General features: G+C 46.3%; 1 protein-coding gene across 4 annotated transcripts; it reads left to right on the top strand.

Moving 5' to 3' along the window:
* The first annotated feature begins 28 nt into the window (after positions 1-28).
* Positions 29-27,998, top strand: DPP8 (dipeptidyl peptidase 8). 4 transcript variants are annotated; one of them, XM_083411943.1, is made up of 21 exons: positions 219-306; positions 695-772; positions 3,302-3,575; positions 4,261-4,373; positions 6,414-6,587; positions 8,268-8,436; positions 9,418-9,528; positions 9,724-9,852; positions 10,665-10,726; positions 12,545-12,645; positions 14,003-14,180; positions 15,614-15,773; positions 16,511-16,590; positions 18,414-18,566; positions 18,939-19,074; positions 20,605-20,750; positions 20,854-21,000; positions 21,346-21,498; positions 23,204-23,346; positions 25,147-25,258; positions 27,609-27,998. In XM_083411943.1, exons 2-21 carry the CDS (start codon positions 734-736, stop codon positions 27,732-27,734), a joined length of 2,706 nt encoding a protein of 901 aa, XP_083268069.1. In that variant the 5' UTR covers positions 219-306; positions 695-733; the 3' UTR covers positions 27,735-27,998. The 4 variants fall into 4 exon arrangements, with proteins under 4 accessions (XP_083268071.1, XP_083268072.1, XP_083268069.1 ...); XM_083411944.1 differs by having other exon boundaries at positions 244-310; XM_083411945.1 differs by lacking the exon at positions 695-772 and having other exon boundaries at positions 29-306.

Raw genomic sequence — 27,998 nt, 5'->3', positions numbered from 1 at the left:
GTGGGGCTCGCCTTCCTCCCTTCTCCGGAGCGGTGGGCCGCAGCGTTCGCGGCTGTGACGCGCCCGGATTGCGCACCCGTGCGCCGGTCCCTGGCTCTCTCTCGTGGGCTCCGGGGCTTCCTCCGTGCCCGGCGGGGGCGGTGTGAGGAGCGCGCGGGCTCCGGCAGGGCGTGGGGCGCCGCTCCTGCCGCCGGAGGCAGACGAGGAAGCGGAAGCGCAGCTGCAACATCAGCAAAGCAGCAGCAAGAGGAGGAGGAGGAGAAGGAGGACGAGGAGGAACCGGCCAGGGACGCGCCGCCCCCGGGAGTGAGTAAGGACGGAACCCCCCCCCCCCGCATAACACACACAAGCAACACCCCAGCCCGGGGAGACGGGGAAGAGCAGCAGGCCTGACACCCCACCCCCGATTCGGACGCAGCAGGATCCCCCAAGAGAGGGCGCCGCGCCCTGCGCAAGGCTGGAGTAGGTTGCGCCCCGCGCGCCCCTCGCCGGCCAGGCCAGCGGGTCACTTGCGCGCCCCTCACCCCCGGATACCCAGAGATCTCTCCTCTCCCCCACAGAGAGCAGCGACGCCCCTGCGCCTCTGGCCTCCGTGGCCGGAGAAAGGGGGGGGGGGAGAGAGGGTGGACAGCGGGGGCACTGGCCACCCAGGAGTAGAGGTGATCGTGTGTTTTTCCTACCCACCTCCCGGCAGGGGAAAGGCGGAAGCTCAGGAGCAGAACACCTGCTTGGCATGCAGAAGGTCCCAGGTTCAACCCCGCCACATTTCCAGGTAGGGCTGGGGGAGATTTCCGGCCTGAAACCCGGCAGATCTGCTGCCAGTCAGTGTAGGCAGCGCTGGGCTAGGCAGACCAATGATCTGACGCCCTACAAGGCACCTGTCAGTTTTTGTTAGGGGGAAGGGCTGGTGGTTCTGTGGCAAGAGCACCTGCTTGGCATGCAGAAGGTCCCGGGTTCAATCATGGGCATCTGGAGGTGGGGTTGGGAGGGATCCAGAAAGCCTGAGAAACTGCTGCCCTGATGCAGAGCAAGATGGACCAGTGGTTGGTACATGTCGACTCCCCTGAAATCTCATTTGAGGGGAAGGGCTGTAGCTCGATGGTGGATCATCTGCTTGGTATGTAGAAGTTTCCAGGCTCAATTTCCAGCATCCACGGGTGGGGCTGGGAAATAACATGGGACTAACCCCTGAGACGCGGGTGGTGCTGTGGGCTAAAGCCTCAGCGCCTAGGGCTTGCCAATCGAAAGGTCGGCGGTTCGAATCCCCGCGGCGGGGTGCGCTCCCGTTGCTCGGTCCCAGCACCTGCCAACCTAGCAGTTCGAAAGCACCCCCGGGTGCAAGTAGATAAATAGGGACCGCTTACTAGCGGGAAGGTAAACGGCGTTTCCGTGTGCAGCTCTGGCTTGCCAGAGCAGCTTCGTCACGCTGGCCACGTGACCCGGAAGTGTCTGCGGACAGCGCTGGCTCCCGGCCTCTAGAGTGAGATGAGCGCACAACCCTAGAGTCTGGCAAGACTGGCCCGTACGGGCAGGGGTACCTTTACCTTTAACCCCTGAGAATTGTGTAAACAATGTCAAAGGAACCAGATTGACTCTTGGTCCCATTCAGGCTTTACACAGTCACGGCCTGACCCCTATTGCCTTCCAGAGCTACAACCCCCACAGTTCCCTGGGAAGAATGATTGACAGTCAAACCACTCTAGAAATTTTTAGCTCTGTGGGGGGAACAGGATCTCTCACTAAAACTTGGTACCCTTAACAAACTACAGCTCCCAGAATTCTTTGGGGTTATTCAAAGTAGTGTGATACAGCTTTAAATATGCAATATAGATGGGGCATCAGCAAAAGGCAGATTCCAAGGCTGAGGAAGGGCTGTAGCTCAGTGGCAGAGCAAAGGATCACAGGATCATAGAATCAGAAGGGACCCTGAGGGTCATCTAGTCCAACCCCCTGCAATGCAGGAATCTCAGCTTGATAATGCATCCATCCTCTGCTTAAAAACTTCCAAGGAAGGAGAGTCCACCACCTTCTGAGAGAGTCTCTTTCACTGTCTGACTCTAACAGCTCTTAGTGTTAGAAAGTTCTTCCTGATGTTTTGTCGGAAATCTCCTTTATTGTCATTAGAATCCATTGGTTTGTGTCCTACTTTCCAGAGCAGGAGAAAGCAAGCCATTTTCCATGTGACAGCTCTTGAGATAGTTGAAGATGGCCATCATATCTTCTCTTTCCCAGGCTAAACATACCCAACTCCCTCAGCTGTTCCTCACAAGTCTTGGTTTCCAGACCTTTGATCATCTCAGTTGCCCTGCTCTGCAGGTAGAGCTGGAAAGGCTCCGTGTAAGTCAGCTGCAGAAGTACATAAGAGGATCTCGCTGGAGCTGGCCAATGAGCCCACCAGGTGCCTGTGGGAAGCCTTCAAGCTGGACGGGAGCCCAAGTGCCCTCTCCTGCCATTTCCTGCAGCTGGCATTCAGGAGCATTGCTGCCGCCAAACATGCAAGCAGAGCATAGCTAGCAGGCTTTGATAGCCTTCTCCTCCATGAATTTGCCCAATCCTTTTTGAAGGCCACCCTAGTTGGTAGCCATCACTGAGCAAGTTCCATCATTTACCTGTGGGAGCAAGGACTTTACAGTGGTACCTCGGGTTGCATACGCTTCAGGTTACAAACGCTTCAGGTTACAGACTCCACTAACCCAGAAATAGTGCTTCAGGTTGAGAACTTTGCTTCAGGATGAGAACAGAAATCGTGCTCCGGCAGTGCGGCGGTAGCAGGAGGCACCATTAGCTAAAGTGGTGCTTCAGGTTAAGAACAGTTTCAGGTTAAGTACGGACCTCCAGAACGAATGAAGTACTTAACCCGAGGTACCACTGTATTTTATCTGCCTTGAATCTTCCAACATTCACCTTCATTGGCCATGAATTCCAGAGTCACGAGAGGTGGAGAAAAACTTTTCTCTATCCGTTTTCTCCATGCCACACATGTTTTATTTTAATAAACTATCATGTCACCTCTCAACTCTCCTTTCCTCGAAACCTAAAGGTCCCAAGTGCTGCAACATAAGGGAATCTCTCTACCCCCCCCCCCTTGATCATTTTGGTTCCCAACCTTTTCCAGCTCTGCAATACCTATTTTTTCAGGTGAGGTCTCAGGTTCAGTCCCCAGCATCTCCCGGTAGCCTTGGAAAATCTCCTTTCCTGAAACATCAGAGAACCTCTCCAGTTCATGTGGTGGCGCTCTGGCCCGTCTGCTGGGGAGAGGTTGCTGTGGCTTAAAGAGGTTTTGTGGGGTTTCCCCTTCCAGGAATCAACATGCAATATGGCAGCTGCAATGGAGACTGAGCAGCCAGGGCTCGAAATCTTTGAAACGGCCGAACACAGGGAGAATGTGGCGCCCGGGGAGAAGGCCAAGCTGGAACCGTACTACGTGGAGAGGTATTCCTGGAGCCACCTGAAGAAGCTGCTGAATGACACCAGGAAGGACCACGGCTGCCTGATGGCCAAGGCGCCCCACGACTTCACCTTTGTGAAGAGGACGGATGCAGAGAGCCCCCACTCAGACAGGGTCTATTACCTGGGTAAGTTTTGACAGCTTCCCATGCAGCCTGGAGGATTTCTGCTGTGTCTAGTGTTGCTTTCAAAGAATCTCAGCTAAGCAACGTGTATGAACCAGGGATCCTGGTTTGCAGCAAATCATGGTTAGTTTCCAAGCAACTCAGCTTTAAACCTTGGGTTATAAAGCTGGCATGTGCAACCCTTAAAAGTGAGAATAAACTCATCAGACGTCCTCCTGCGAGGAGGAGAGGGGACCTATGTTGGGTTCACAGAGCAGTAAGCCATGGTTTAGTTCAAACCGAGCCTGTCTGTCTCTAAATACCAGTTATCGGGGTGGTGGAAATAATGCCATATAAAGATTCTGAAGAAGATTCATTCTCAGTTTAAGCCAGGAAGGCTCATGTTATATTCTTATTTCCTTAAGATTTTGGGAAATGTGCAGATTTGTTAAAATTGAATTGGTTACAAGCCGGATCAGCTACTTGTTCTTAACTTTATTAGCTGAATAGTGAAATGTTAAAATAGTACTGACTGAAAATGAAAATGAAAATAGAACTGCATCAAAAAGGGTTTATTTTAGAAATCATGGTAGTTTTTGGTTTTAAAGTCTCCCAACAGGATTTGGCTTCTCTCTTTCTTATCTGCTTGGTATTCTGCTAATGCAAAAATAAATAAATTGCAAACTGTGTTTTGTTTTTTAATACTCAGCAATGTCCGGTGAGAACAGAGAAAATACACTTTTCTATTCTGAAGTTCCCAAAAACATAAACAAGGCTGCGATTCTTTTGCTCTCGTGGAAGCCACTCTTGGATCTTTTTCACGTAGGTGACTAGCCTGAATCTTACACATTTCATCCCCTCCCTTTCTCCTTTTCCAGTGGACAGTCTTCCAGGTAATGACACGCCCTGTTTGAGAGACTGGCAGCTGTCAGAGATGAAAACCCATTAGCAAAGGGTATCTTAACAGCTCTAATGTTTGTTCCAGCTCTCCTCCTCCCTAGCTACACTCGTTGCCAATTAAAAATTCAAAGCATTTTCCATTTCTAATATATTTTGCTTGTATGCATTTGGTGAGCCGCCCTTTGTTGAGACAGCTCCTTCTTCCATTTACCTAAAAAAGCATTTAATACAGATTGCCTCGGCCTGGTTGCTGGAGTTTTCTTAAGGAAAAAGGCATGGCAGAGGTCTTTGGGCACAATTCAGCAAATGTTTGTTCATTATGGGAGCTGTCCACTGTTACTCGTACTCAGGAGTAAACCCACAGAAATTGTTGGGACTTCCATTGGTTTCAGTGGGTCTGCTCTTTAGCTGAATATCAACATATTTAATCTATATTTAATCTGCTTAATATATATTTTTTAAATCTACAAAGTAGAAACCCTAAAGTGAAACTAAATGCATCCTGTCAATATTGCAGTTTAAAAAATCGAGAATGAAAATGTTGAGTAGTTAGTGCATTCTAAAAATTAACGCCCCCATGTAGGTGTCTAAAACAGGTCAGTTGACTCCTCTCCAGTTGCATGGGGGGAAATCTGATCATTGTGATGTAAGCCCCCTTTGGAATCAATGGGACTTCAATCCTCATACTATGAGTATACAGAAGCAAGCCCTCCCCCTTTACTTTGGGCACACTCAGACATAGGAAATACTGCATTTGTTTTCCTGATTATAATGCTAGTGCTTCTGTCTTGTTTCCTAATGTTCCATTCGCATTGCAGTGCCTGTTGTGCTATGGAACTGTGTTTTTTGACCAATAACACTGGCATGTCATGCTACATTACGCGCCATTGGGCACAACAACAAATGCCATTGGACAATGACATTTTGACCCTTCCTGCACATGCGTGCTTGATTCCCCCATTAAAAAGGCAGGAAGGAACTGTTTGCTGGTATAGCGCCTCAGGTTTTGTCACGTTACTCTTGCAATTACCTGGGTTAAGGGGGCTGCAAATGGATTATTTTTCTGGAATCAAGTAACATGGAAACGAGTGCTAAAATGCACTATACAGTGGTACCTCGGGTTAAGTACTTAATTCGTTCCGTAGGTCCATTCTTAACCATTAGCACTTTAGCTAATGGGGCCTCCCACTACCGCCATGCTGCCGGAGCACGATTTCTGTTCTCATCCTGAAGCAAAGTTCTTAACCCGAGGTAATATTTCTGGGTTAGCGGAGTCTGTAACCTGAAGCGTATGTAACCTGAAGTGTATGTAACCCGAGGTGCCACTGTATTCCATTTGTTTCTCATAAGTGGCGTTTATGGTGTGTGAAGCCTCAAATGTAAGGAAGAAATGAATGGAATGAGAAACACTGGTAAAGTGAAAGAAGCTGTTGTGTGAATGCAGCTTTAGTTGGATGCCATGGGATTAAACCCCACATAAATAAACACAGGATTGTGACCTTAAGGAAGTTGCAACTGAGCCCCACTGCTTTCTGTGTCACAGACATCTTGCTCCTGTGCATGTCTGAAATTTTAAAAATAAGTAAAAGTACACGAGTCTTTAATGGTTGTGCAGTATTGGTTGTGGGTTACCGTAGCGATTTGTAATATTTGTATTTCCCCCTCCCCTCTTTTTGTAAGTGCTTTGGGAATGCCAGCTGGGGTTGGGTGGTGATAGGGAGGATGTAGTAAACAATACAAAGATAGAAATGCTTAGAATTAATTCAGCAGGAGTTACCCTCACGTAATTCTGCATAGGATTGCAGCCATAATCATAAATTAACTTTTGCTGAATCGTGCTTTGGATTTTCTTTGATAATGTAAAACAAAAAAGCCTCAGTGGCTGTGAAAAAACACCCTAACAACAAAAGAAAACACAGACTCTGGATTGTAATTTTCTCCCTCTTGCTTTCTCCCGGTCAGGCCAGCCTCGATTATGGGATGTACTCTCGGGAGGAGGAGCTTTTGCGGGAAAGGAAGCGGATTGGGACGGTTGGTATCGCCTCTTACGATTATCACCAAGAAAGTGGCACCTTCCTGTTCCAAGCCGGAAGTGGGATTTACCACGTGAAAGATGGAGGTCCCCACGGGTTCACGGTAATAAAAGACGGCAAGCTAGACTTTTGTGAACTGCTCTATGCCCTGGGTTTTAGGTACAGTGCCCTCTGGAGGGCGGAGGCTAAAGGGAAAGTGCAGCCTGACCTCAGTGCTGGAAGTGGGTTACAATTATTTGCTAGTCGTCCAAACTTCCGGGGTTGAGATTTATTTATTTATTTCAGCGTGCGTATATGTTTTCAATTCATACAGTATAGCATGGTGGGGGACAACAAAAAATAAAATAGCTGAAACATAAACCCCACAATAAAATATACAATGCAATATGTTATAAAATGCAAAACACCATGAAAACTCAAGGGGGGAAATGTCACCAAAATGATCAAAAAATGTAGACAGTTACATAGGCCTATCTACATTGAAAAAGGTCTCTAAGAGACAACTGAAAAGCAAAAGTGTGTGTGACAGTTGCTGGAAACGGCAGGGGAGAGTGCTCTTGTGCTCAGGTCCTGCTTGGAGAGTGGGAGCAAGTAGCGCTGTGGTCTAAACCACTGAGCCTCTTGGGCTTGCCGATCGGAAGGTTGGCAGTTCGAGTCTGCGCAATTGAGGTGAGCTCCCGTTGTGCTGTCCCAGCTCCTGCCAATCTAGCAGCTTGAAAGCATACCAGCTCGAGTAGATAAATAGGTACCTCTGCAGCAGGAAGCTAAACGGCGTTTCTGTGCACTCTGGCACTTGGCACAGTGTCCCGTTGCACCAGAAGCGGTTTAGTCCTGCTGGCCACTTGACCTGGAAAGCTGTCTGTGGACAAACGCCGGCTCCCTCAGCCTGAAAGCGAGATGAGCGCCGCAACTCCATAGTCGCCTTTGACTGTACTTAAGCGTCCTGGGGTCCTTTACCTTTACCTGCTTGGAGGTTTCACGTGGAGGCACCTGGCTGGCCAATATGAGAACAGGATAATGGGCTAGAGGGGCTCCCTTTGGCCTGATCCTGCAGGCTCTTCTGAGGCTCTTAGGTGCTTGCCACATTCTTGTTGGAAGAGTGTTCCACAATGTGTAACCAGAGGTGCCTGACTGCTAGTGGAGGCCAATTGAGCCTCTGTAACATGGGGAACAATTAGCCATGTGTTGCTGATCCTCCCCACCAACTGAGATCTTTTGGAGGAGTTTTTCTTCAGTCTCCTCTCTCATAGCACTGGATCTCTGAACTATCCAATGGAGCTGAGTATCAGAAGATTCTTGACGGGCAAAAGGAAGGACTTCTTCACACTGTGCATGGTTAAAGCAATGGATTCACTCCTAGAAGGGGTTGTGCCTCTACTTCATTGGATGACCCCATTGACTTCTAATATGCTTTATTTGAAAGTAGCATGCACTATTCTAAACGAACAAATACTGCTTTTAATTGCTCTCTGCAGCATTGCTTACGACGGCATTTGTGTGATTTTCTTATTGTGGCCTCTTGGTGATGGAAGGGCAAGTTATATGCATTTGAAATAAAGAAATAATCAAATAATATTGCAAGAGAGGGTGAGATTTGATGCCCCTCCCTTTACTCTCCATTTCTCCTAAGCTAATAAAGTCCGTAAGGCGATTCACTCTCACTGACTCTCACTGCATCCCAGACACTTTCTGCAAAAATTCCTTGAGCCTCATGGGAAGGATTCACTAGTTCAAAAGGGCTGTTTTCCAGCTTCTTTCTCTCCCATGGTCGTTTTTTTTGCAGAAACAACCTTTGCAGCCCAATTTGGTAGAGACGAGCTGTCCAAACATACGGATGGATCCCAAGCTCTGCCCAGCAGATCCAAACTGGATTGCTTTTATCCATAGCAACGACATCTGGATCTCCAATCTAGCAACCAAAGAAGAACGGAGGCTGACATTTGTACACAAAGGTACGGTTGCCTTTAGCATGGGACAAAATCCAGAAGGAAGTCGAGGGCAGCACAAGTGGGGCAGTGTGAGGAGGCAAAAGTGGCTTGGGAGTTACACGTGAGCCGACTGGGTGATGCATTCCTCACGGGCAAGGATGCCCCAACAGAGTAGGAGGGCCATCTGTCTCTGCAATGGGGTCTGTAGAGATTGTGCCCACTTCAGTTTGCAGAACTGGCACTGTTACAGGTACCACATAATACTACTTCTGCAGTTGTAAGAAATGGATCTTTTAGTGTAGTGGCACCTACACTTTTGAATTCCCTGATTGTTGACTTCAGGAAGATTCCTTTGCTGAACTCCTTTCAGTGTCTGCTTGCAACATGTTTATTTAGGCAAGCCAGTCCATACATGCAGATGTCGACGTGTGGTAGACAAATAAAATTTGGCTGCCGCCATCTCACTCTCTTAAAAGAGAAGCAGAGTTGCTTCAAAGAGTGCTTTTGCAAAGCGCAAGTCCTTTGCCAAAGCACTCTTTGAAGCAACCGCTCCTGCTCTTTTAAATATTGGTGCAGTTGTGAAGTTGGCGGGGGGCTTGTCTGTCAACCCACTCTGTCAGTCAGGTGTTTAAAGGAGAAGGAGGTCGGCTGTTTCAAAGAGTGCTTTTGCAAAGAACGTTAAAACAACTCCCCTTGCTCCTGTTTGAGCCTCTGCAGTCCCCTTTTAAACCTCCTACATTAGAAGTTTAAAGCAGGATGGTGGAGACTTGCAAAGTTATCCAATGAATTTTGATAGGTCCACTCGTCATATCTGGTCCGCAAAGCTGACCATCTTAAGGGCCTGGTCCAGAGAGCCAGAGGGGTTCTCCATCCCCCCCTGTGGGGTGGAGTCCTTGCCATTCCAGCTACAATAATGGACATTTTATGGGTCACAATGCATGCTTCAAGCTTTCCATGCGCATTCTTCTCTCTGAAAAATAATGTTTCTTGGCATTGCCTGCATAGAATTTGCCAACATTGAAGAGGACCCCAAGTCTGCTGGGGTTGCTACCTTTGTGCTACAGGAAGAGTTTGACAGATACTCCGGCTACTGGTGGTGTCCCGATTCAGAGATGAGTAAGTATGTAGAATAGCATTACCTCTTTTTCACTGCTGCATCACCCTGTTGACTCATGGTCTACTAAGACCCCTAGATCCTTTTCACATGCCAGATGTCCCACATCTTATATTTGTGCAGCTGGTCATACCTGCCAATGCAGAACCTTGCATTTGTTCCAATTGAAATTCATTTTGCATCCATCTTTCTGGTAGCTGTAGGTGGAGGCAAAATCCTTAGAATTCTGTATGAAGAGAATGACGAGTCGGAGGTGGAAATAATTCATGTCACATCCCCCATGCTGGAGACAAGGAGGACAGATTCCTTTCGGTACCCCAAAACCGGTGAGATAGATTGTGCTATGGCTCAAATGGGGGTGGTTTAATCCTAGTGAAAGCCACCAGCAGTTCCTTTCCGTTTCAGTGTGAAATTTATTTGCTTTGGGTTACAGTATATCCGTCAAACTGCTAGGTCCACTCACATTTATGGGTCTGTGTAAGCAACGTCCGTTAATTTCAACAGGCCTACTCTGAGTAGGACTAGCATTGGGTTCACCCCTGTATTACTATTTCACTTAAAAAGTACAAGTATCCCAAGATACCTTGGGATAAATACGCTTCAGGTTAAGTATTTTCGGGTTGTGCTCCACAGCGACCCAGAAGTAACGGAGCGCGTTACTTCCAGGTTTTGCTGCTCGCGCATGCGCAGACGGTCAAAATGACGTCACGCGCAAGCGCAGAAGCGGCAAAACGTGACACGTGCAGACACGTAGTCGTGTCTTACGTTCTGTTCAGAATGCGAACGGGGCTCCGGAACGGATCCCGTTCACATCCCGAGGTACCACTGTATTTTCAAAACACTTCAAGATTTTAAAACCTTCTGAGTGGTCAGATCAACATGAAACTCTCAAACAATATAGCAAAAACAGAGAGGGGGGGAAGCCATACAAAATTATCAATGGTACATGATCCAACCTTATAGAATAAGGAAAGCTTGTGCAAAAAGATACATCTTTACAAGGTGTCGGAAGCAAATAATCGAAAAGCCATTTCCATGTGTAGGGGCAGCAGCAGAAAATGCCAATTTTTAGGACACTGCCCTGAAATAAATTCTGCCTTTCCTTAGTGACCATTGATTGCTGTCTTTTCTTTTTTAGGTACCGCTAACCCCAAAGTAACTTTCAAGCTCTCTGAAATAACCATCGACGCTGAGGGCAGAGTAAGTCTGATGTTCTGTTTCGCCTCATTTGAATCAGTTTGGTGACCTGTCTAGCCTGGTGGCAAATGGGGCAACTGCTGGAAAGCAAACGGGGCAAGAAACATGAGGCACCCCTTCAGACAAGGGGGGCTAGCTTTTCCCATTCCGAGGGCCACATTGCCTTGTTTTAAATCCTCTGGGGGCCACATGCCCATACGGTGGGGGGAGGGCAAAGGTTTGGATTATTGCACTGCAAAACAGGAGGTACATTTCACATGGTTTGCATTATAGCCATTTTAAAATCTTTTAAAACTAGTGTGATGTTCTGGTTAGAGCGTCGGACTAAGTAGCTGGGGGAAACCAGGGTTCAAATTCTCACTCAGCCATGAAGCAGACTGGGTGACCTTGAGCCAAACACTGCCTCTCAGCCCATCCTGTCTCCCAGGGTTGTTGTTGGGACTAATTGAGGAGGGGGCAAACACTGTATGCCCCCTTGTGCTTCTGGAGGAGGGGGGATATCAGTGCAGCAGAATGAATGAATGAATGAATGATCATTGTGAATTGGTAGGATTAATGCCTATGTATTGTGGGGACACTGGTGGCGTTGTGGTCTAAACCACTGAGCCTCTTGGGCTTGCTGTTCAGAAGGTCGGCAGTTTGAATCCCCACGACGGAGTGAGCTCCCGTTGTTCTGTCCCAGCTCCTGCCAACCTAGCAGTTCGAAAACAAACCAGTGCAAGTAGATAAATAGGTACCGCTGCAGCGGGAAGGTAAACGGCGTTTCCGTGTGCTCTGGCTTGCTTCCACCCTGGTGTCCCGTTGTGCCAGAAGCAGTTTAGTCATGCTGGCCACATGACCCGGAAAGCTGTCTGTGGACAAACTCCAGCTCCCTCGGCCTGAAAGCGAGATGAGCGTTGCAACTCCATAGTGGCCTTTGACTGGACGTAACTGTCCAGGCGTCCTTTACCTTTACCTTTTATTGTGGGGTTAATTTAATTAAGATGCATATTAACTGAAACAAGTCCACTAATGTGCGAACCATTCATTAATGAATTACAATCACAGTAATTAGTGAAATTAGTAGCTTATATTTTTATTTTATGTATTAAATGCGTATGCCACCCTTCCTCCCAGAGGAGCCCGGAGGGTAGCAAACAACAATGGAGAAAACAATTTTTAAAAATTTATTTAAGACCTCTTAAAAGCAGGACTTCCGGGTTAGCGCCATCGGCGAATGGCGAAGTTCCTGTGACCGGAGGAACAGGCTCCGTGGAAATCGGGTCTTCCCACCACGGCGAAGGTGGGGACCCGCTAGAAATCCCAGGTGGAGGAAGCCTGGGAACGTGGGGTTCGGCAGGGCACCAAGAGCGCCTCCCCTACTCACGGGGAACCCCATTTTGGGGCTCCGGAGTGAAGTGGGGTGAGTGGCGCGGTGCTGCGAACTGATTGCTACTTTCACGGAGTGAAGCCGCATAGCCATTGCCGGAGAGCAATTGAGAAAGATGGAAAGAATTTGCTGGAATAACTAATTAAACTAGAATACAAAAAAGGGAGGTGTGAGGAGGTCAATGAAACAAGCAAATGGAAGTTAAATATATGCAATATGGGATTTGTGGTTTTCCCCCCTTTTTTTCTTTTTTGTTGTTGTTGTATTGCTGTATTGGTTTTTATGTATTTTTTCTTTTTTTTATGTATTGTAGTGCTGTTTTCTATTTTTTCTTCTTTTTTGTAATCCTGAAAATTTTAATAAATATTATTTAAAAAAAAAAATTACAAGCAGTCCCAGTGCAGATGCAGACTTCTGAATGGTACTTCTCTCACCCTCACCTCTCTTGCCAGATTTCCGATGTGGTTGACAAGGAACTCGTCCAGCCCTTCGAGATCTTGTTTGAATGCGTGGAGTATATCACTCGAGCAGGATGGACCCGAGAGGGGAAATAGTGCGTGTTTTTATGGTTTCCTGCAGTTCTCCAGCAGCTCTTGGCTGGAACTGGACTGTTCTGAGCAGGAGGCAAACTCCTTGCGTTGGAGGGCTTTGTTATTATTGGGTGTGGCGTAATGGTTAGAGGATCAGCCCAGGACCTGGGATCCCAGGGTTCGAATCCCCGCTTGGCCATGAAGCTCACTGGGCTTGACCTTGGGCCAGTTATTTTCTCTCAGCTTAACCTACCTTACAGGGTTGTTAAGAAGATAAAATGGGGAGTGGAGAACCAGGTATGCCACCTTGAGCTCCTTGGAGGAAAAAAGGTGGTCAACAGATATAATAAACCCTTGGAGGTTCTTAAGCAGAGGTTGGATGGCCACCTATCATGGATGCTTTAGTTGTGATTCCTGCATTGCAGGGGGTTGGACTAGATTACCCCCAGGGTCCCTTCCAACTCTACAATGCTATGATTCTATGAAATAAATAAATGTTATTTTTTATTATGGTACATACAGCTTAGTGCCAACATATGCTTCTTTTTTTACTTTTTATTTATTTTAATAATAATAATATTTTAAATACATTATTTATTTGATGATGATGATGATGATAATAATAAATAGTAATAATATTAAATAAAAATATGCACCCTGAGACCACTCCATTGTAACTATCCAACCTCTCAAAATTTCAACACCTTTTGCGATGCTTTGATTCCTTTCCATTAACATGCTTCTAAGCAGTTTGCTGTATTGCTTTTGAGACCCGATTGAGGGGCATTCCAAAATAAATAACAATAACATTTATAACACAGCATATTTGTGATTGATATGATATGAAATCAGCCTTCTTCAGTTGTTCCAAATGGCCCTTGCATAGTCCATAGCTGTTTTTTGTTGAGCTCAATGTCCAAATCTCTTCCTTGGATAATGATGATGATGATTATACCCCACCCATCTGACTGGGTTTCCCCAGCCACTCTGAGTGGCTCCCAACAGAATATAATAATAATAATAAAAAAGCGATAAAACAAATTCCAGTACCGAGAAGGCCCTCTGTCTGGTTCCCTGTAACTTGGCTTCTCGCAATGAGGAAACCGCCAGAAGGCCCTCGGAGCTGGACCTCAGTGTCTGGGCTGAATGATGGAGATGGAAACGCTCCTTCAGGTATACTGGGCTGAGGCCGTTTAGAGCTTTAAAGCTCAGCACCAACACTTGGAACTGTGCTCAGAAACGTGGAAGGAAGCCCCACTGGCATCCACAGGGACTTGGGTTCGGATCTCTCCAGCTGGGGTTGTAGGAGCTGGGGTTTCGACTGCAGTGCTCAGCCGTAGCTCTTGCCATGTTCCGAAGCTCTCCCCCTTCCATCCACAGCGCTTGGGCCATCTTGCTTGATCGCTCTCAAACGCGGCTTCAAATTGTGCTCCTTCCCCCCGCTTTATTTATCCCCGTGGAAGAGGACGCCATGGAGAGGCAGAAGCTGATCGACGCAGTGCCCGACTCTGTCACGCCGCTGATTGTTTACGAGGAAACAACAGACATCTGGATAAATGTAAGAATGTTATCCCCTTGAGCGAAGTCCTGCTAGCAGCCCCTAGACCAGGAGCGGGGAGACTTTTCAGGCCAAGGGCCACATTCAGCCACCTGGGCAACAGTCGGGACCGCAAGCTAGTGGTGGGTGGAGCAAGAGGCAATAGTGGGCGGAGCAACAGGTGTGGCTCTTGCCTTTGTGCAACAGACCTAAGTTCAGGCCACACCCACGTCAGAGGCTTTGCTTCTGCCCCACTTAATCACGTGATTTTCTATCCAGGCAAGCAAGAAGCATTGCCACAGTCCAAGGACACATTCAAGCCAGATACAAGCAGGGCTGATGAGGGGTGTGGCCTAGTGAAGGGGCGGATCCTACAGGAAGTCCTCAGGGCCGGATAGAGAGGCCTGAAGGGCCACGTTCAGTCCCTGAGTCTGAGGTTCTTCAGCCACGCCTTAGTGTGATGTCATAGTTTATTGACAACGTTATAACTGCGTGGAGGGAAAGTGTCAGCTACAGAATCTCGACAACTATTGCAGCTTCTAAATGAAAGTGCGTGGTCAGTTTGCCTGCCCTACAGGAAATAGCTCACACAGGCTCCAGGAGATGGTAGGTGCTGATTGTGTCATCGGTAAGAAATGACTGGACAGGCAGGGGAATTTTGGAAGGAAGGCACCTCAGAGGTGATGGAGAGAGAAGGACTGAGTTGTTCAGGGTATGCTGATTTTGCTAGTGACCATATTTCCAGGTAACACTAAACTGTGGTCCATAGCACTGTGCTGGCCAGCCTTAACGCTTTGTGTCCAGGAGGAAGACTTTGACAGAGCTTAGTTTCAGTTTTAATGAATCCCAGCTTAGCTTTAATTGCTTGTACTAGGGATCCTGGTTTAAAACAAACAGATAAGTTTCACAACAAGCCACCTCCAAACTTTAACTAAACAAATATTGTGCTAAGCTAATTCTCCCCTGGTCTCCTCGTTGGCCCAAATAGGACTAATTTAGCCAACTAACCCTGGTGATCATCTAATCTTTATTGGATGGATTTCCCCCCTAAATTGATTTTTGAATTCTCAATTTATTGTTATTCACGTTTTATACTGTATTTTATGCTGTTTTTTATTGCATCAATTAAGTGTTTTAAATTTGTTGTTAGCCGTCCTGAGCCCTGTTTTTTGAACCGGGAAGGGCGGGGTATAAATAAAAAAATATTTATTTATTTTTAAACCAAGATTCCTGGTTCAAACATAAAGCAAGCAAAGCTGGCGTTCCTTAAAAGTGAAAAAAGACTCTGCCATGACTGCTCTGGAAGAGGAAAGAAAGGGGTGTGGGAGGCAAATGCTTTGCCCTTCATTGACTAGGCTTGTCCGCATAATATTAAACCTCAGTTTACAGTTGCGTGTGAACGGGCCCAATCTCCATCCTTCGGTTCAACTTCCAACCCTCTTGTGTTCCAACAGGTCCACGATATCTTCCACGTTTTCCCCCAAACCAATGAGGATGAGATAGAGTTCATCTTTGCCTCCGAGTGCAAAACAGGATTCCGCCACCTGTACAGAATCACAACCGTTTTAAAGGAGAGCCGGTACAAGCGCTCAAGTGGAGGACTCCCTGCTCCAAGTAACCAGCTTTGGCCATTTTTTGCTCCTAAGTTCAAATGAAATAGAATAAACTGCATCAGGTGGTTGAGGGAATTCATTTTCTTTGGAGATTTCTTTCAGGCTGGCATCCCAGCATTGCAGTGGCCTGTTAGGCTTGGATTGGGGCTGTAAGCATCCTGCACTTCCACAAATCAGCTTGCGCCCCACTTTAAAATAAAAAAATTAAGCTTCTAGTCCTTATGATTCTGAAGATGAGTTTGAAGTGTTGTAAGGAATCTCAGTAGCTCAAGAGGAAAGATATGGAAAGTGTGGGTGCTTTGCTTTGTCTAGACCGGTACCCAAAGTTTGTGGAATACAGTGTGCAAACAAAGCAACAATTTGCATTTTCTCTCTGCAATCTAGACTGGAGAACGTGACAGCCGAAACTGGCTGGCTTGCTGCGTTCTGGGCAGGCAAGGATCCAAAGCTCAGCTTGTAAAGCCCAGATTTCCCTTGCAGGGAGTTGGACTAGAGGAACCTTGGGGTGCCTGCCAACTCTGCAATTCTGTGATTCCTTACCAGCCTTCTTGCATGTCAAGATCAGCAGAGGGGGCCCTCTGGGTTGTTCCGCCGCCCTCAGAAGTGTGTGGGGTGAAAGCCCAGGAGAGGGTCTTGTAACAGCCCCATAGGAAGCCTTTGCCTTCTGTTGGACTACAGCTCCCATCAGCCCCTGCCACCACGCAGACATTCTGATAATTTTGATCTTGGTTTTTGCAGGTGATTTCCTGTGTCCCATCAAAGAAGAGGTGCCAATTACCAGTGGGGAATGGGAAGTTCTTGGCCGACACGGGTCCAACGTAAGACCCTTCAATTTTATTTTATTTTTAATTTGGCAAATGCATTTGGGAATTTTAAGTATGTGCTTGACCTTTCCCCATCCCCCAAAAGCATGAGCTTAAACATGGGTTGGGGGGAACGCGGGTGGCGCTGTGGGTTAAACCACAGAGCCTAGGACTTGCTGATCAGAAGGTTGGCGGTTCGAATCCCCACGACGGGGTGAGCTCCCGTTGCTCGGTCCCTGTTCCTGCCAACCTAGCAGTTCGAAAGCACGTCAAAGTGCAAGTAGATAAGTAGGTACCACTCCGGCGGGAAGGTAAACGGTGTTTCCGTGCGCTGCTCTGGTTCGCCAGAAGTGGCTTAGTCATGCTGCCCACATGACCCGGAAGCTGTACGTCGGCTCCCTCGGCCAGTAAAGTGAGATGAGCGCCGCAACCCCAGAGTCAGTCACGACTGGACCTAATGGTCAGGGGTCCCTTTACCTTTACCTAAACATGGGTTGAGCATCAAGCTAGTCTGATCAAGGGGGGAAACTTTAACACAACCTTAGTGCCCACATAGTGAAAAACAGAACAGACAATGCAGTCAGGGATTTGTGTGGAATTATCGTTTAGGTTCATTGTTGCCGTTGTCATTTACTGATCACGTTCCACATACATATCCTATGTAAAACGTAGAAAACCTAACAGTGTAGAAAATATAACAAAAACAACTAAAAACAGTATGTGATGGGGGGTGGTGGGTTGTTTTGTGTTTTTTGAACTGCAATGTAATGTGGACACCGATGGCAGCGACCAATTTGTCTGGTTAGGAAGGCTTGTCGGCAGAGAAATGTCTTCAGTTGTTTCCAGAAACTGCAGAAAATTGGTACCTGTCGTATCTTGACTCGGCAGCTATTACACAGAACAAGGGCAGCCACACTAAAAGCCCAGCTCCGAGTTAGCTGCACAGCAGATCTCTCCAGTAACAAACAAGAGAGTGGCGTTCCTACCTGTGACACGCCACCTTGCAGCTTGACTCCATGGATCTGTGGCCCCTACAAAGTAACTGGGCATGAGGAAGCAGCCACAGGGGTTGTGCAACCCCACCACAGGCTCGGGAATCTGTACACAGCCCCCGTTTTCACATCCTGTTAGGGATACACCCACAGAAATCCAAACTAGAAGTGGGAAAAAATCATGCAGTTGAAATTGTGTAATGGAGGGAAAACAGGCATTGCAGCTCTCGGAATCCCCACTCCTCCCCAGAGCAGGGGCATTGGTGCCCAAAAGGATCTTTCTGGGGGTGGGAGTAAACAAGACATCGAAAGGGAGGGAAGTTGGCTAATTTCCCACAAAAACAGAAAACGAGAATAGCGTTTGTGTGTTTTCCTTCATATCTCAGGTTCTGCAGATGCTAGAAGCCTCTTTTAAAAAAAAGTTGGCAACACGGGTCTCAATATTCATCCAGGGAGGGGTACACATCTTTTGAATGCTCCCCGCTAGTTGAAATCGAACATAGTTGGCATAGTTTGTGCTGAGATAGAACCCTTGTTCCTGATGTGCTAGTCCTTAGTTTGCAGGAAGTTGCAGTCGGAAGTGGTATGTGCCGTGCAGTGAGTGGTATAGTCTGTCCTACCACTTCATTCTCTGGCCAGCATCAAGATTCACCTGAGAGCTTTATCCTGAGCCAGGAGGCTGCAGTGGGAAGTGACTTCTTCCTTTAGGTATACCTGGGTTTTAAATTAGCTTTCCACATAGGCAGATGAAATGAACTTAGTACTAAATCCAACCTGGGAATTTTTGATGGTACAAACTTGGGTCACTTCTGTGTTTTTGTGTGTGTGTGTTTGTTTTTTTATCAGATCCGGGTGGATGAGGCTAAAAAACTGGTATATTTTGAAGGTACAAAGGATTCCCCCTTGGAACATCACTTGTATGTTGTTAACTACGAGAACCCCGGGGAGATCAAGCGGCTGACAGAAGCTGGTTTCTCCCACGCCTGCTGCGTCAGTCAGGTATTTCACCTCCTTCGCTGTGGTTTTGTTCTATGCTGAGTTCCCACATGAAGATATCAGGAAGAAACTGTGTGCTGACGCAGAATCCTGAATTTCATCACTTTACTCCTGCAATTTTATGGGTTAATTGGTTTTCAAACTGGTTATTTCTAAAACCAATTAACACAGGCACGAGCACTAAACGTCTATGAGATTCCACAACGTTTCCGGAGATGGCTTTTCTGTTGGGTGGAAGCTCAAATATAAAATGGAAACTAACAGGGAAATGGTATAAAGCACCGTGTGATGGCAGCATAAACCTTGAGGGAAATTGCCTGGTAGGCCCAAGCTGGTTTTCAGAGGTGGTCACTTATTTCTCCTCCTGCCCTCTAGAACTGCGACATGGTGATTTGTAAATTCAGCAACCAGAGGAACCCGCACGAGGTGTCTCTCTACAAGCTGACCGGCCTCGAAGATGACATTTCCAACAGGTCCAAGGAATTCTGGGCTACCATTTTAGATTCCGCAGGTATTTCAGTTACGGTGCCAGGCTTTTAAGAAGGTGAAAGGACATCTGTCCCGGAGCCTTGTTTCATCCTTGCCCTCATCCATCCTCTGTGACAACTCTTTGTCGGTTCGTTTCATGTGTGAACCAAAGCTTACAAAGCATCCTGAAGGTGCTTTGTACTTCCTCATGTGAGGAAGCCACTTGAAAACTGGTGGGACTCTTGTGAGGTGGAGATGGGGAACCTTTTCCACCTCAATGGCCATATTCCCTCATGGGCAGCCTTCAGCGGGCCACATGGCCCTGGTGTGCAGAGCAACAGATGCAACTATGGCCTCTGTATGGTAGGCCAAGCCAGAGTCAGAGGTTTCTTCACACCCACCCACACCCCTCCACATTCCAGGCCAGGCAAAAGCATTTGAGGAGGGTTTTCTGGAGAGAGGAGGGTGGCCTAGGGAGGCTCCTGAGGGCTGTGAGGCTTGAAGGGCCACTTCTGGCCCATGTGACTGGAGTTCCCCCTTTCTTGGTGTAAGGATTGTGGTTGTGCAGTCAGAATCTAATTTTATGCAGGGGTGTACAGACTTAAACCCAAACGGCCTCGGCCCAGTATACCTGAAGGAGCGTCTCCACCCCCATTGTTCAGCCCGGACGCTGAGGTCCAGTGCCGAGGGCCTTCTGGCTGTTCCCTCACTGCAAGAAGCAAAGCTACAGGGAACCAGGCAGAGGGCCTTCTCAGTAGTGGCACCCGTCAAAGACATAAACAACTACCTGACATTTAGAAAACATTTGAAGGCAGCCCTGTTCTGGGAAGTTTTTAATATGTGACAATTTGATGTATGTTTAATCTTTGTTGGAAGCCACCCAGAGTGGCTGGGGAAACACAGCCAGATGGGCGGGGTACAAATAAATCATTATTATTAATTATTATTATTATTATTATTATTATTATTATTATTAAAAGATAAAGGAAGCAACGGATAGGAGTACAGTTTTGAAGCAGAGGGCAGAAACCTTCTAGGCTTTGTCATGGGAAATACAGTCATACCTTGGATCCTGAACACCTTGCAAGTCGAACGTTTTGGCTCCCGAACACCGCAAACCTGGAAGTGACTGTTCCAGTTTGCGAACGTTCTTTGGAAGCTGAACGTCCAACAGGGCTTCCGCGGCTTCCAATTGGCTGCAGGAGCTTCTTGTAGCCAATCAGAAGCCGTACTTTGGTTTCCGAACGTTTTGGAAGTCAAACAGACTTCCGGAACACGTTCCATTTGACTTCCAAGGTACGACTGTACAGCACTCAAGACTGCTTATTTTTATAACCGTTTCAGGTAAAGCACCTATTGGCTAGTACTGGTGACATCCTGGATGCCAGTAGGGACACCCACCCATCTGAAGCTGTTCCTAAATACGCTTTGCTTTAAATTTGAGGCTTGTGGTTATTGAGATGGGTTGAACTGAAGGGTTTGGGAACCTGTGGATGTTCAGCGTCCAGATACAATGGCCAACTCCGCTCTGCCATGCTGAACGCAAACGACAGCTGTGCTTGCATCCTTGCAGGGCCTCTCCCAGATTACGTCCCGCCTGAGATCTTCTCTTTCGAGAGCTCCTCAGGGTTTTTGCTGTATGGGATGATCTACAAGCCCCACAACCTACAACTCGGGAAGAAGTACCCCACAGTACTCTTCATATACGGGGGCCCCCAGGTCAGTTGATAACATTGTTCCTGGAAGCTGTTAATAAAAAAATGTTGTTTTTTATCAGCCCCCATGTGTGCAATGTAGAAGTTTAATCTGCGCTTCCTTCCAGGTGCAACTTGTGAACAACCGGTTTAAAGGGGTCAAATACTTCCGCCTGAACACCCTAGCGTCCCTTGGTTATGTTGTGGTGGTGATTGACAACAGGGGATCCTGCCACCGCGGTCTGAAGTTTGAAGGTGCCTTTAAATATAAGATGGTAAGTTGCTCAATAGGTACAGAAGTCCTGACTCAGGTCTGAGTGCTGCAACCTTGCATTTTTATTAAGAGATGAGATAATCTCATAGAATTCTGCCTTAGAGGCCTCATCCTTCCTTTCCCAGTTGCATTTAGGCTCGGAAAAAGCATTCCGTTGGAGGTCATAGAAGGCTTTCCCTTCAAGCTTAATTCTGATTTTTTTGGGGGGGGGATAACAGCTGGGGAGTGTAAGGTTAACCCTTCCCTGTGCATGATGACACTTCCCCCTGCCCATTGTCCATGATGCCATTATTTTTCCAAGCCTAATATTATTTTTTGGGGGGTGGGGGTTGGTTTCTTCCAACAGGGACAAATTGAAATAAGTGACCAAGTGGAAGGTTTGCAGTACTTGGCCTCCCGATACGAATTCATCGACTTGGACCGGGTTGGCATTCATGGCTGGTCCTACGGGGGATACCTCTCCCTTATGGCCTTGTTGCAGAAGCCAGAGATCTTCAAGGTAGGATAATGTGCAACAAGACAGCCGGCTGTGTGTGTGTGTGTGTTGTGTATTTCCATTTCCAACCTATGCAAGATGTCCTGTTCATTTGACAGTTCAAGTCTTGTTAGGATTGATTGTGCCATCTGTAAATATAACACCTAAGAAGATGCTTTATGCTGAGCCAGACCCGTTGGTCCATCTAGCTCAGTATTGTCAACACTGACTGACAGCAGCCCTCCAGGGTTTCATGCAGGGAATCTTTCCCAGCCCTACCTGCAGATGCTGCCAGGGGTTGAACCTGGGACCTTCTGCAGGTGATCAACCTTCTTGACCTATGGTCCTTCCCCCAAAGAATCCCATTTGGAAGGGGTCAAGTTTGTATGGAAAAATTCACTTTCAGCCCCCAGTCAGGAGAAAAAGAGTGCCTGCCTCATAAAATGAAAAAGTTGGTCATCTCTGCCCATGGTGACCGAAAGGTATTGGTACCACTATATAAAGTTGCATAAAACTTGGAACTGGATAACTTGAAAGGTGGTCTTTTATATACCCAGCTCACCGGCTCCAACAGATACCATCTCATCAGCTGGTCCATTCTGTACAATGTCGCAATAGGGCATGGGTAGGCAAACTAAGGCCCGGGGGCCGGATCCGGTCCAATTGCCTTCTAAATCTGGCCTGCGGACGTCCGGGAATCTGTGTGTTTTTCCATGAGTAGAATGTGTGCTTTTATTTAAAATGCATCTCTGGGTTATTTGTGGGGCCTGCCTGGTGTTTTTACATGAGTAGAATGTGTGCTTTTATTTAAAATGCTTCCTTGGGTATTTGTGGGGCATAGGAATTCGTTCATTTCCACACACCCCTCCCCCCAAGATAGTCTGGCCCCCCACAAGGTTTGAGGGACAGTGGACCGGCCCCCTGCTGAAAAAGTTTGCTGACCCCTACAATAGGGCCTTCAGAGTGGTGGCACCTCCCCCCTTTTTTTAAAACAGTAAAGTCATATCCAGAGTTTATTTTTTCTGATGAAAGTCAATTTGATTTCCATGTGGCCACAAATTCACACACAGACAGGTGCCATCAGTGGCATCAATTGTGGAAGGGAGACATAAGCTATATGTCAAAGGAAGAAGGTCACATTGCTGCCCATGTTTCATTAGCCCCAAAATGGAAAATGAGCGAGGTCCCAAACAAAGAAGAATGGCAACTTAAATTGACAGAATATGCACAACTCACAGACTTAACATGTAGAATAAGAGAACAAGAAGAACATAAAGTTTAGAGAAGATTGGAAACCGTTTATTGAATATATGGAAAATAATTGTATACGGCTGAAAATGCTGGCAGCATTAAGATAAATTCAACAGTGTAAACCGATGGGTATAGTTTTTGTAAAATATGCAGGGATATGAGATATATCAAATGAACTATGGAAAGAGAAGAAGGGAAGTCATTGATATCTTAAGGATGTAAAATGTCTATTTGAAATTATAAAACAGAAAAATTAATAAAAATTATATTAAAAAGGGGGGGGGGGAGTCACATTGCACAAAAGCTACCATTGGGGTTTTCAACTTTTTCTTTTTACTGTTAATTTCATTGTTTCATTCTTTTTGCAGACTGCTTTCATATCCCCCCCCCACAAACAATCCAGTATTATATATGTACATTTTATGAAATAAATGCATTAATGAGAATAACACAACACTGACGGTTTTCTTACCCATAGGTTGCCATTGCTGGTGCCCCAGTCACCCTGTGGCTCTTCTACGACACAGGCTACACCGAGCGCTACATGGGCCACCCAGATAATAACGAACAGGGCTATTACCTTGGCTCCGTGGCTATGCAAGCGGATAAGTTTCCTTCAGAGTAAGTGTGTTCCTGCCCCCCCCACCCCCAACTGTGCTAAATTCCGACCTAACGCTGCTGTTTCTTGCCTAATTAAATGCTTAAACGGTTGCGTGGTAGTAAAGAACCACTTAATAAACTTGAATGGGCATTTACATAATCACGGCCCATTACGAGTAATCTGCTTTTCTAGCCTTGTTGTCATTAAAGTATTAACTTTTGCCTCAAGAAATTGCAGGCGGACCTCCCCCCTGCCTCAAATTACGCAATTAGCCCCAGTGCTAATTAAGTGCATTAATTAGACATACCACCCTAGTGGCTGGCTGTAGATCAGCCACAGTTGTTGTTAACAGGGCTTGAGAGGGAAGATTGTGTCTTCTATCCTAGAGTGGCCCTGTCAGCTCCTCCATACAGACGCATACACCGTCTGCTTCTTCTGACTTAGGCTGGTATTCTGCCATCCGTTCCCACCTTTTCTTATTGGCCTGGGGTTTAAATTCTGTGTTTAAATCTTCCGGGACGGTGAATGGAGAAATGGGAGGCTGGAGGAAGTGTATTGTTTTGGAGCCTTGGGATCAGTGATGTGAGTTTTCCAGAAAACTTAGAACACATTTCTGCTGTCCTAAATCAATGAGAGATCTGATTTCACACTGTTGTTCTGATTTGATTTGCTTCACAGAGGTTCACCCTATAAATAATTCTTGGCATTTGCGCCCAAAAGTGGTATGTAAATAAACTAGAACAGGCATATTCTGTAGATATGGGAACCGTTAGCCCAATATCCGAAAGTAGTTAAATCGTTTTATTACAAGGGGAAAATCAGTTTAAGTGCATTTCAGCTGTGATCTTCTGTGCTGGGGGTGGCTGGCCTGTGGTCCTATAGTTGTTGCGGTTCCCTAACATCCCTGACCATTGGTCATGCTGGCTGCAGGAGCCATTGGGAGCTGGGGTGCAGCAACTGGAAGGCCACAAGTTCCCCATTCCTCCTATATGTGTTTCCTTGGGAGTAAGTACCATTGAACTTATTAGGACTTATAAGCAGCCATTGATAGGATTATGATATTCGCATGGTTTAGATGACCTAGCTAATTCAAAACTTTGTCTGGAAATTATTTTGTTGGAATCCTAAACATGGATAAAGTGATTATATATAGTGGACAGACTAAGAATGGGAAGTTCTTTAATCTCTGAATTGCATGTTTTCTATTTCCTCTTGAAAGTTCTTTTCTATCTCTTCTTCTTATCTCTCTCTTTTTTCTTTTTTTGTCATGTTTTTATTTTACTTAGAATAGTGTTGGACAAAAAGGATATTTGAGATTGTTTTGTATTTCTCTTTATAAACTCTAAAAAAAAAAAATAGTTTTTTTTTAAAAAGGAATCCCAAACATGTCAGCTTAAAGCTTCCCTTCCATTATTTAGATTTTAACTGGAGGGCTGAACGAAAAAACACTGGAAAAAGTTAACATAATCCATTTAGCAGGCCTAAAGATCTTTCTGTGTCACTTCCTAGGAATAGTCAGCTGAAAAAACAATTGCCACTCTGATTTTCAGATCCAGGTTTCAGTTGCCAAAGTATGACTTGTGTTTGTGCATTTTGTTACTACCAGTAATTGGTTTTATGAATCTCTATTTCTGAATAATTAAAATGGGCTGTGGGAATAATAAAGCAGTGGGGAAAATTCCAACCCTGGGGGTCTGTTATTTCACGCTCCCCTTCCGGTATTAGCTACATAGGTATCTTCAGACGATACCAGGATTCGAAGAAATTCTAATTCAAATGATCTGAAGCTTTGCTTACTGTTTCTCCCCTCATCCTTTCAGACCCAACCGGTTGTTACTGTTGCATGGATTCCTTGATGAAAATGTTCATTTTGCACATACCAGCATTTTGCTTAGTTTTCTGGTCCGGGCTGCGAAGCCTTACGATCTACAGGTAAGATGCTCTAGGGCAGCCTTCACCAACCTGGTGCCCTCCCACCTATTTTGGACTACAACTCCCATCAGCCCCAGCCAGATAAGAACATGCCTTTTGGTCACATACACATCTCCTTTGCTCTTCCCTTCACAGTATAGCAAACAAACCAGGGAGTCTTCCATTTACTATAGTTTACCGTTTTGTTCCAACTGAGAAACCATGGTTAGTACCTTCAGAACAAGCTAGGCTTCATATCCTGGCCTTCTCTGAACCTCTTAACCATGGGTAGGCAAACTAAGGCCCACGGGCCGGATCAGGCCCAATTGCCTTCTGGATCTGGCCTGCGGACGGTCTGGGAATTGCCGCATGGATCGCCAGCACGCACGTTCTTTCCCTCTTCCTCCCATGGCGGCGGCTCCCTCCCTCCCTCTCTCCTCCTGGCTTCTCCCCGCCCTGCCTAGAGGAGGAAGGGGGCTGGGCTTTGTTGGTGCCAGCAGCAGCAGCGCTCGAGCGGCTGCCATTTTAAGCAGCCCCTCTCCAGAGCCCTTTCATGCGCCGCTCATCGTCCCTCCGCCAGCCCCTGCCGCTCGCAAGACACAGGTAGGCTGCCATCGGGGGCTCATGGTGCTCTTGCATCATTCCCCACCCCCAAAATATAGTCCGGCCCCCCACAAGGTCTGAGGGACAGTGGACCAGCCCCCTGCTGAAAAAGTTTGCTGACCCTGCTCTTAACCTTTGTTTCTGCTGCACACCAACTGCTCCTGTCCCTCCTAGTTTTTAAATTTTTTTATCAAAACAATTGAGGTTTGTTGTTGAGGGGGGGGGGTGCCTACTTCTTCTTGTTGTCTGTGCTTTATTGGGCTTTTTGCGGGGTGTGTAGGTGTTTTGCTTGTTTTGTTATGGTTCTGAGGATTGCAAAAAAATAAAAACAAAAACTTTCTTTTCTTAAATTACAAAACAGCAACCATAACGTTAGAACAAAGCTTTCCCTTCCAGACTTTCTGAGGTTACATTACATCCATGCTTAGATCTCTTAAGTTGTTCTGTTTTTAGTTGTGTGGTAGTTACAGTTACCACATGCAATCACAGTAAAAAAAACAAAAAAAGGAATATCGTGGAAAAGGATTTTCCTCTTTAGCACTGTATGTAAGAAAAGGATGCCAATTCACCCAAAATGTGTCTTTTGGTTTAATTCCCTTGGCTATATTTAGTTTAGTAGTTTGTTGTTGTTTTTTAACCAGTGCTAATTGTGAGCTTTGCCAGTTTTTCTTCTCTTGAAATGGTTGCTTTGAGGTGCCAAGGGAAATTTCCAAATGTGCCCCCCAGGCCCAGAAAGTTTAAGGATTCCTGCTTCTTCCTCTATAAAAGCTCCCCCCCCCCCCTTTTAAAGTTTTTATTAAAGATTTTCTTGTGTAATAAAACCAACAAATCAACAAGGGAAAATATATAGAGCGTCTCCACTTTCAATTTGTTGAGTCTTTCTCGCAGTCCGTTTGCATTTGGTATGAAACACGGTTGTTAAAGACATTGTGCATTTGGGGGGAGAAGGAGAGAGGGAGAGAGAGATCAGTTGTGGGGGGCAAAAATGATATTTCGTTCTGTTGCATAGTGTTTGTAGTGGTTTTGTGTCAGCATCATGTGGGTAGGTCCTTTATTTATACATATATATTTATTTTTATTGGCATTGTAAGAGAATAGAGGGTCCAGAGCTTGGTTGGTTGTGTTTGGTTGGTTGCAGTATGTTTTGTTTGCAGGAGGGTGGTGGGTTGAGTGGGTCGGACACTCTTGTGGGGGGATTTAGAAGACATCTGAAGGCAGCCCTGTTTAGGCAAGCTTTTTTTGTTAGATGTATTTTAATATTTTGTTGGAAGCCATGCAGAGTGGCTGGGGAAACCCAGACAGATGGACAGGGTATAAATAATAAATTATTATTATTATTAGCCGTTGTCATGTTGTGCTGTATATGTGATAAGGGGGGCATTTAGAGAAGCATTTGTAATCCCCTTAACCAGGCTTCCTCAAACTCGGCCCTCCAGATGTTTTTGAGACTACAATTCCCATCATCCCTGACCACTGGTCCTGCTAGCTAGGGATCATGGGAGTTGTAGGCCAAAAACATTCAGAAAGATACCTAGCAACGCACGACACAAAAGCGATAATATCACTGCAACAATAATGCAGTGATAGAACTTAAAACCTGCAAAGCAGTAGTATAAAAGCATATTAAAAATAAGAATTCAGACAGCGAAGGCAGGGCCAAAGAAAGCCTGGGCAAAAAGATAAAGGCCTTACAAGACGTCTGAAGCAGCAGATTATGTGAATACCTCAAGAAAGAAGGAAAATTGACTCCTTTCCCCCCTTTCTTTAGATCTATCCACAAGAGAGGCACAGCATCCGGGTCCCTGAGTCTGGAGAACACTATGAACTGCACCTCCTATATTATCTCCAGGAGAATCTGGGCTCACACATGGCCGTGCTGAAGGCAGAGCACTGATGACACCTCCCCCTCCCTCCCGCCCACCCTTCCAGGAACTCTCAGCACAGACAAATACAGCTGCTTAACCAAACGCCTCGGAAAGGGGCGTCATGTTGTTGGTGCCTGCTTCCCACACAGATCAGTCGACACGTCCTCAGCCTTGCTTCGTTTTATTTCTCCTTATTTTTTTAAAAAAGTCAATCCGGTGCCATACAAGGAGACGACGCTGTACAGCAAGGGAATACTTTTAAATGTAAATAAAAAAAGTCAACATCTGTGCTA

Source organism: Podarcis tiliguerta (assembly GCF_965153285.1).
Source record: "Podarcis tiliguerta genome assembly, chromosome: 14".
In the NCBI taxonomy this organism is placed as follows: Eukaryota; Metazoa; Chordata; class Lepidosauria; order Squamata; family Lacertidae; genus Podarcis; species Podarcis tiliguerta.
The sequence above is the reverse complement of the archived record's forward strand: the minus strand, read 5'-3'. Positions and strand labels throughout refer to the sequence as shown.